Here is a 9,913-nt window from a genome sequence, read left to right on the forward strand (position 1 = left end):
ACAGACATAAGTCACATTTTCGTATGTTTTCTTGCACATCAATAATATCATGGAAGCATTTATTTTACAGTGCACGAAAAGGATACTCGGTTATGCAGGGGAAGTAAGTCAATGATATTATAATGATATAGAATGGAAGGCCACTGGTCAAATGCTGGAATGGCCAGTCGAGAGTATGTAGTTTTAGCACTGTTTGAATTGGTGCATGTAGAGGAGACTAGGGACCAGTAGAACAAACTTTCAGAGTGAGGTGCTATGTAAACAAAATATGTAAAACAAACTTTCAGAGTGAGGTGCTATATAAACAAAATATGTAGAACAAACTTTCAGAGTGAGGTGGTATGTAAACAAAATATATAGAACAAACTTTCAGAATGAGGTGCTATGTAAACAAAATATGTAGAACAAACTTTCAGAATGAGGTGCTATGTAAACAAAATATGTAGAACAAACTTTCAGAGTGAGGTGCTATGTAAATAAAATATGTAGAATAAACTTTCAGAGTTAGGTGCATGTAAACAAAATATATAGAACAAACTTTCAGAATGAGGTGCTATGTAAACAAAATATGTAGAACAAACTTTCAGAGTGAGGTGGTATGTAAACAAAATATGTAGAACAAACTTTCAGAGTGAGGTGCTATGTAAACAAAATATGTAGAACAAACTTTCAGAGTGAGGTGCTATGTAAACAAAATATGTAGAACAAACTTTCAGAGTGAGGTGCTATGTAAACAAAATATGTAGAACAAACTTTCAGTATTAGGTGCTATGTAAACAAAATATGTACAACAAACTTTCAGAGTGAGGTGCTATGTAAACAAAATATATAGAACAAACTTTCAGAGTGAGGTGTTATGTTAATAAAATATGTAGAACAAACTTTAAAAAAAATGGTAAACAATCAGAGTGAGATGCTATTTAAACAAAGGATTTTAAAATTATCAGAGTGAGGAGCTATTTAAATAAGAAATGTAAAATAATCAGAGTGAGGTTCTATTTCAACAAAAAATATAAAATAATCCGGGTGAGGAGCTATTTAAATAAGAAATGTAAAATAATCAGGGTGAGGTTCTATTTACTAATCAGAACACATCTTAATACTGAGATATACTTAGCTGCTGATACGCTATCGATTTTCCGTCCACAATATTTTCGTTGTTTTTACACGAAGAATTATAGGAATATTATTCATAGAGTATTCATTGGTATTTATAATGAGTATTCATAGAATTATTAATTTGAGGAAAGTGTGAAATATTATTAGAAATAATTGTGATGTAACTGCATATAAACGCGTTCGATACTTGAACTATTTACAAATTGTATGTAATACAAACAACTCAGGTGAATGAATGACGCTCTCAACCACAACAGTGGGTTCTCCTTTTATACTGTCAGGTGTGTGTTGTTGTTTTTTTTTTGTAATGTCAGGTGTGGGTTGTCCTTTTGTACTGTCAGATATGGGGTTGTCCTTTTGTACTGTCAGATGTGGGGTTGTCCTTTTGTACTGTCAGATGTGGGGTTGTCCTTTTGTGCTGTCAGATGTGGGGTTGTCCTTTTGTACTGTCAGATGTGGGGTTGTCCTTTTGTGCTGTCAGATGTGGGGTTGTCCTTTTGTGCTGTCAGATGTGGGGTTGTCCTTTTGTACTGTCAGATGTGGGGTTGTCCTTTTGTGCTGTCAGATGTGGGGTTGTCCTTTTGTACTGTCAGATGTGGGGTTGTCCTTTTGTACTGTCAGATGTGGGGTTGTCCTTTTGTACTGTCAGATGTGGGGTTGTCCTTTTGTACTGTCAGATGTGGGGTTGTCCTTTTGTGCTGTCAGATGTGGGGTTGTCCTTTTGTACTGTCAGATGTGGGGTTGTCCTTTTGTACTGTCAGATGTGGGGTTGTCCTTTTGTGCTGTCAGATGTGGGGTTGTCCTTTTGTGCTGTCAAATGTGGGGTTGTCCTTTTGTACTGTCAGATGTGGGGTTGTCCTTTTGTACTGTCAGATGTGGGGTTGTCCTTTTGTACTGTCAGATGTGGGGTTGTCCTTTTGTACTGTCAGATGTGGGGTTGTCCTTTTGTACTGTCAGATGTGGGGTTGTCCTTTTGTGCTGTCAGATGTGGGGTTGTCCTTTTGTACTGTCAGATGTGGGGTTGTCCTTTTGTACTGTCAGATATGGGGTTGTCCTTTTGTACTGTCAGATGTGGGGTTGTCCTTTTGTGCTGTCAGATGTGGGGTTGTCCTTTTGTACTGTCAGATGTGGGGTTGTCCTTTTGTACTGTCAGATGTGGGGTTGTCCTTTTGTGCTGTCAGATGTGGGGTTGTCCTTTTGTACTGTCAGATGTGGGGTTGTCCTTTTGTGCTGTCAGATGTGGGGTTGTCCTTTTGTACTGTCAGATGTGGGGTTGTCCTTTTGTACTGTCAGAAGTGGGGTTGTCCTTTTGTGCTGTCAGATCTGGGGTTGTCCTTTTGTACTGTCAGATGTGGGGTTGTCCTTTTGTACTGTCAGATGTGGGGTTGTCCTTTTGTGCTGTCAGATGTGGGGTTGTCCTTTTGTACTGTCAGATGTGGGGTTGTCCTTTTGTACTGTCAGATGTGGGGTTGTCCTTTTGTACTGTCAGATGTGGGGTTGTCCTTTTGTACTGTCAGATGTGGGGTTGTCCTTTTGTACTGTCAGATGTGGGGTTGCCCTTTTGTGCTGTCAGATGTGGGGTTGTCCTTTTGTACTGTCAGATGTGGGGTTGTCCTTTTGTACTGTCAGATGTGGGGTTGTCCTTTTGTGCTGTCAGATGTGGGGTTGTCCTTTTGTACTGTCAGATGTGGGGTTGTCCTTTTGTACTGTCAGATGTGGGGTTGTCCTTTTGTGCTGTCAGATGTGGGGTTGTCCTTTTGTACTGTCAGATGTGGGGTTGTCCTTTTGTACTGTCAGATGTGGGGTTGTCCTTTTGTACTGTCAGATGTGGGGTTGTCCTTTTGTACTGTCAGATGTGGGGTTGTCCTTTTGTACTGTCAGATGTGGGGTTGTCCTTTTGTACTGTCAGATGTGGGGTTGTCCTTTTGTACTGTCAGATGTGGGGTTGTCCTTTTGTACTGTCAGATGTGGGGTTGTCCTTTTGTACTGTCAGATGTGGGGTTGTCCTTTTGTGCTGTCAGATGTGGGGTGTCACTTGTCAAATTGTGACAGTTGTATCGAGTGTAAAATATTGTCATTAAAGAATTATTTTTTAAAAAAAAACATACATGATATTCTCATAGTTTAAATTACTTTTAAACATTCCTCTACGTCCAGGCCATATTTTTTTTCTCGTTCAAACTCGCTGAGTTATATCTATTTTTTGACACGAATCAAAAACTTTAACAAATTTTACTCTTAAATTTACACACACACACACACACAGACACACACACACACACAAACACACACGCATACTCAAAACCGCAAACATCATGTTCACACCTCCACATTCTCCCCTCCCCTCCCCACGTCACTAGAGTAACGTCACTCTCACTGCCGCCTCCTCCAACTTCCTGTCCGCCATTGCATAGTCCCACCTCGGCTCGTCCACGTGATTGTGTTCATCCGCCTGGTAGTTATCAGGCTCGTATTTCCACTCGCTGGTATTCCCACAATCCATCGCGGCGCGCCTGAAATAAAAAGTTCCAACTTTTTTTTTTTTTTGGTAATTTGAAACCAGGAAGTGAATGGACTTTACAGAGAGCTGACAAAATCTGGAATCTGACGGGGAATCTTTTGTCTGGAATAGTGGGCCTAACAAGATGGTATGTGACGCATACACAACTATACTAACACTACTTACGGCTTTTTCAATAGCTGTTGTAAGAAGCATTAATTTTACTTGATTTTCAAGTGTACGGCCTTCTTATTACGTGTTGGTAAAAGGTTGGCAACAAAATCTCACCAAATTATACTGAACCGATTTCTTTCGAATTTGACACTTAGTTCAACCTCCGGTAACAAGACCATGTCAGTTGAGCTTGACACAGATGTTTAAATAATAATTTAAAGGAAATTAAAGGCAGGGTTTCTTTCGGACATTTCGACGCGGGGGGGGGGGGGCGAGGCATTTGAAACTTTTAAGTACAATGATTGTAATACGTAATCCTTAAATTCTCTATTTAAATTAAATGTTTTTTTCCATCCATAGTGTTAAGTACACACATTTACTGTGTTCAAAATCTCGCAATTCTAAAGTTTTAGAGCAAATTTCATTATACTAAAATTAAGTTACTATATACACATTTGCATGAGAAAAAAAGCGAAATTCTTTAATACATTCATTTTACAGATTTCTATTAATCAGAGGGTCATTTTTCCTTCTTTTTTTTTATTCGCTCCCTTTAATTTTTTTTACATGTAACGTTAACTTACGCTAGCTCTTCCATCACGTTAACTTACGCTAGCTCTTCCATCACGCTAACACGCTAACTTCCCCATCACAAACTTTCGCTAGTTCTCTCATCACGCTAACTTACGCTAGTTCTCTCATCACGCTAACTTACGCTAGCTCTCTGTTCACGCTAACTTACGCTAGCTCTCTGTTCACGCTAACTTACGATAGCTCTCTGTTCACGCTAACTTACGCTAGCTCTCTCATCACGCTAACTTACGCTAGCTCTCTCATCACGCTAACTTACGCTAGCTCAGTTTGTAGCCTCTCTATCTCATTCCTCGCTTGCCGTAGTTCAAACTTGGCCTTCCACAATTTTGTCTCACACAGAGGACTCCGGCACTTGTCTTTAGAGTTTCTGTGGACAGCCTCACGGACTGATGCCTCGAAGCTTAGGGACATACCCATGCTCTGTGAGGGAGAGGATAAATTGTTGAGGGGTGGGGGATACGTCGTGGAGGGGTGGGGGGATACATTGTGGAGGGGTGTGGGGGATATATTGTGGAGGGGTGTGGATTATATGTTTTGAGGCGAGTAGAAGATAACTTGTGGGGGTGGTGGGGGGAATACGTTGTGGAGGGATGCGGAGAATACGTTGAGGGGTGTAAAAGATATGTTGTTGTGGGGTGCGTTGAATTATTTGTGGAGGGGTGTTGAGGGGTGTGTGGGAGAAGCTGTGGAGGTTTCGGCCAATAAGTTGTGGGAGAGGTGTGGAGGATACGTTGTGGGAGTTGTGTGGAGGATAAGTTGTGGGAGATGTGTGGAGGATAAGTTGTGGGAGATGTGTGGAGGATAGGTTGTGGGAGATGTATGGAGGATAAGTTGTGGGAGAGGTGTGTTTAGGATAAGTTGTGTGAGAGGTGTGGAGGATAAGTTGTGGGAGAGGTGTGGAGGATAAGTTGTGGAAGAGGTGTGGAGTATAAGTTGTGGGAGAGGTGTGGAGGATAAGTTGTGTGAGAGGTGTGGAGGATAAGTTGTGGAAGAGGTGTGGAGGATAAGTTGAGGGAGATGTGTGGAGGATAAGTTGAGGGGTTTGTAAAATAAATTGTGGAAGGGTGTAGGAAGAAGTTGTGGGGAGTGGAGGATAATAATGTCTGTCTGGCAATTGTCTAGCAACTGTCCAGCCTTGGTCCGGCATTTGTCCGGTAGCTGTCCGGCATTTGTCCGGTAGCTGTCCGGCCATTGCCCGGCACCTGACAGGCCGACAATACACCCACTTCACCTACCAGGCTTACGAGAGCGCAGCAACCTTTCTTATCCCACGATCGAAGCCTTTTTCTGGCGAAACAAAAATAGCACTGCTCCAAGATCAAGGTCAAGACGGCCAGTCCCGTCCCGGCGGCCAGCAAAATGAAAGCGGAAGTGAAGTTGAGAATCCCTAGCGTGCTGCTGGACACGCCGTTGCCGATGCCGCGGTTGTTGTTGGTTTTCTTCCTCTTGGTGTGGCAGGCACCAGCCAACCAGAACTCTTTCAGCCGCTCCATCTCGCCTGCAGGGGTTAAAGACAATCTGCTCGTTATACTCTTCATGTACGTTTACTGTCATTAGAATGGGGGGGGGGGATAAAACTCAATTGTTTTCATTATTCAGTTCATAAACTACCCAATCCCTCATTATACAGTTCATATACAACTCAATGTTCTCGTTATACATTTCATTTTTACATTTACTTTCATTAGTATGTTGTGGTGGGGATGGGGGTGGGGGTGGGGGAATAAAACTCTATCTTCTCATTATACATGTTCCTATACAACACAATATTCTCATTATACTGTTCATATACAACACAATATTCTCATTATACTGTTCCTATACAACACAATATTCTCATTATACTGTTCATATACAACACAATCTTCTCATTATACAGTTCATATACAACACAATATTCTCATTATACATGTTCATATACAACTCAATATTCTCATTATACTGTTCATATACAACACAATATTCTCATTATACATGTTCCTATACAACACAATATTCTCATTATACTGTTCATATACAACACAATATTCTCATTATACATGTTCATATACAACTCAATATTCTCATTATACTGTTCATATACAACTCAATATTCTCATTATACAGTTCATATACAACGCAATATTCTCATTATACTGTTCATATACAACACAATATTCTCTTTATACTATTCAAATACAACTCAATATTTTCATTATACTGTTCATATACAACACAATCTTCTCATTATACTGTTCATATACAACTCAATATTCTCATTATACTGTTCATATACAACTCAATATTCTCATTATACAGTTAATATAAAACGCAAGCTTTTCATTACACAGTTCATAAACATTTTCTTCATAAGTATTGGGGAAACGCAGTAGTCTTTTAACAGTTGGGGTAAATGTAGTATATTGGGGGGACGCAATATTTTCATAAGTAATGTGGAGGCGGAGGTATTAAAATGCAAACGTTTCATAAAAGAATTAGGGTAAATGTAGTTTCATAAGTAGCTTGGAAGAAAAAATAAATCGCAATATTTTCACAAAATTAATTGGAAAATTTAATTGAATTAGTTTATTGAGGGGTGGGGGATAAAACACAATCTTTTCATTATTTGTTTAGGGTTAATGTAGTTTCATTAATATTTTGTGGAAACATGAAACGCAATCTTTACATAACATTAATTAATATTACTTTAGTTTATGATGGGGATATACAATAAGTTTTAAAATATTTACTAGGTATATTAGAGATGATTAGTTAGCTGTTAACAAAAAGTTATTATTAGTGTATTTCTTAAGTATAGGGCTTACTTTGGGAAAAATAAGTCTCTTTTCGAAAAAAAAGGTTAGGATTGATGTACTTTTATTGGTATAACTTGTGATTTTAAAAATATTCTTCTGGTAACAGGGTTAGGGTAAATGTTCCTTGATTGGTGTATTAGTTTTGTCAAAGTGAACGTCTCCAGCCCCACGTAAAACTGCCTGGGTTAGCCAGAGTGTCCCAATCTATTTAAATTGAGAATTACCAGGCCAAGCCACGCCCCCTGGGACGTGGACTTCAGCAGACGACACGAAATCAAGTTAGGGCACCCCGGTCTATTTACTTCTCAGAATACCTCAAACATCTTTTTTTTTTCATCTCTGATTGCTCGTGTGACTAGGTGGGGGGGGGGGGGGGAAGAAAACATCCATCCATCCACAGTGCAACCACAGTGCAACCACAGATCATCCATGTTTTACATCAATGTCTCTGTGGTAGGGCATCACATAACACATGGTTGGGAAGGCAGGGCATTCTAAAGTGATATATCCTTGGGTAAACAGCGTTTACACTGTTTGTTTAACAATAAAATGCCAAACACTAACCCTCCCTCATCCACTAAATACATCTTCGTTTGCAGTGTTTCTCCCAGACTTGAAATTTTCGGGGAGGGGGGGGTAGACTTTCTTCAGGGGGGGGGGGGGCGGACACTGTTAAAAGTATATATTTTCTATATAAATTATATACATTTCATTTCGTTCGGGGAGATGCATGGAAGAAACTCTGTTCGTTTGTTGATCAAAAATAAAATGCCCAACGCCGTCACACCCCCCCCCCCCCCCGCCCCATCAAGCACACCTTCGTATTGTTGATTGTTTATCAAAAAATAAAGTGCCCTGCCCTCCACCCCCCCCTCACCCTGTCCATCACGCCCACCTTCGTACTGCAGGTTGAGAATGACGTTGTTAACCCGGTCCAACCAGGGGCTCTTGAAAGGAAATCCGACCCCATATCCGGTGGTGGCGTACCAATTTCCCACAGTAATTAGGCGGCAGTCTTTGTCTTTGCCCTCCTGGTACTTGAGCACACTGGCGTCGTAGATGAAGGCGTGCAGCGTTCTGTTGGGGAGGGTTGAACATAGGCTACGTCATTGTATGTGGGGAGGGGAGAACATAGGCTACGTCATTGTATGTGGGGGGGTCATAGGCTAAGTCATTGTATGTGGGGGGGGGGTCATAGGCTACGTCATTGTATGTGGGGGGGGGGTCATAGGCTACGTCATTGTATGTGGGGGGGTCATAGGCTACGTCATTTTAGTTGGGGGGGGTCATAGGCTACGTCATTGTATGTGGGGGGGTCATAGGCTACGTCATTGTATGTGGGGGGGTCATAGGCTACGTCATTGTATGTGGGGGGAGACATAGGCTATGTCATTGTATGTGGGGGAGGGGGTCATAGGCTACGTCATTGTGTTGGGGAATTTAGTGCGAGAATGACGTCATTGTATTGTGAAAGTGAGTGCAAGAACTACGTCATTGTGTTTGACGGAGTTCCAAAACTACGTCATTTATTTGGGGCATTGAGCGCAAGAATTATGTCATTATTTGGAGAACAGTTTATCTTTTACACAGAGGTTATTAAACTACAAGAGAAAATTCAGGAGCTGTTGATTTAATAAGGTAAACTGTTCGTAAATTTAAAAGGCATTTATGATTGCTTTCTTTTTAAACACATTTCTCAGTTTGTTTTAAGATGTACACAGTTTTGATATTTAATGTCTTAAGTGCGGTAACGTGTTTTTGTGACGCTGTTGACTTAATGTGTCTATTCAGTAATTGTGTCTTTATGTGTCGTGGGCAACTTACTGTGTCTGGCTAACTTAATGTGTCATAATGTCTTCAGTGTCTGACTGTGTCTATAACTTACTGTGTCTTCAATGACTCCATGGCCTGTTCCACAGACCGCTGTGTGTACTTCTTCATGTACTCATACATGTTGGCGTTGTTCTTTTTGATGTTACTCTCTGTTGTACCGTTAGCTATGGTCGCAAAGCGGAAAGGTGGATTCATGGCGTATGGCTTTTGTAGCTGGAATATATGAGGACTCGTATAGAAGGATGGGTCGTGGAATATGTTTTTGTAACTGGAATATTTTAGGACTCATGTAGAAGGATGGGTCATGGAATATGGCTTTTGTAACACTATAATATTTTGTCTGAAATATGAAAGTAAAAATGTAAAAAAAAACTAAATTAAATTATCTGTTCTGCTCTTATCTGTAAGCATTATTCTTATGGCTGTATATTTTCACAGCGCACTTCTAATTTTCTCCAATCACTATCTCAGACTATCAAATATCAACCCACTCTTTATTTTTTCCAACCCAATATCGTTCAATTACACGAAGAACCAACCAATTCTTGCCACAGGTAAACCTGACCCCCACTAGCCACAGGTGACCTTGACCTACCCTCCAGTCCTGCATGCCACAGGTAACCCTGACCTCCACTAGCCACAGATTACCTTGACCTACCCTCCAGTCCTGCATGCCACAGGTAAACCTAACCCCCACTAGCCACAGACGACCTTGACCTACCCTCCAGTCCTGCATGCCACAGGTAAACCTAACCCCCACTAGCCACAGATGACCTTGACCTACCCTCCAGTCCTGCATGCCGCTGAGGTCGTAGTACTCCTCCTTTGTGATCATGAAGGCCGCCAGGTTAGCCGTGTAGGAGGCGCTGAAGACCAGTGCGAACAAGGCCCAGATGTT

At 41.0% G+C, this 9,913-nt stretch overlaps 2 protein-coding genes across 2 annotated transcripts in view; both read right to left on the reverse strand.

Annotated features, from left to right (window-relative positions):
• Window positions 1-3,475: 3,475 nt before the first annotated feature.
• LOC131943519 (uncharacterized) lies at window positions 3,476-4,804 on the reverse strand. The gene is made up of 2 exons (XM_059303693.1): window positions 4,644-4,804; window positions 3,476-3,632 (listed from the first exon to the last, which is right to left on the reverse strand). The coding sequence occupies exons 1-2, from the start codon at window positions 4,802-4,804 to the stop codon at window positions 3,476-3,478; spliced, it is 318 nt and encodes a 105-aa protein (XP_059159676.1).
• Window positions 4,805-5,505: 701 nt separating this feature from the next.
• Window positions 5,506-9,913, reverse strand: part of LOC131943520 (glutamate receptor ionotropic, NMDA 2B) — a 21,953-nt gene continuing 17,545 nt past the window's right edge. The window contains exons 8-11 of the mRNA XM_059303694.1: window positions 9,800-9,913; window positions 9,068-9,228; window positions 8,078-8,259; window positions 5,506-5,885 (exon numbers count right to left, since the gene is read on the reverse strand). The exon at window positions 9,800-9,913 is cut by the window's right edge and continues 107 nt beyond it. Coding sequence (XP_059159677.1) covers window positions 5,506-5,885; window positions 8,078-8,259; window positions 9,068-9,228; window positions 9,800-9,913 — 837 coding nt within the window. The remainder of the gene's footprint in view (window positions 5,886-8,077; window positions 8,260-9,067; window positions 9,229-9,799) is intronic.

This window comes from Physella acuta, unplaced genomic scaffold (assembly GCF_028476545.2).
Source record: "Physella acuta isolate Inbredline_101_S28 unplaced genomic scaffold, ASM2847654v3 ptg000458l, whole genome shotgun sequence".
Classification (NCBI taxonomy): domain Eukaryota; kingdom Metazoa; phylum Mollusca; class Gastropoda; family Physidae; genus Physella; species Physella acuta.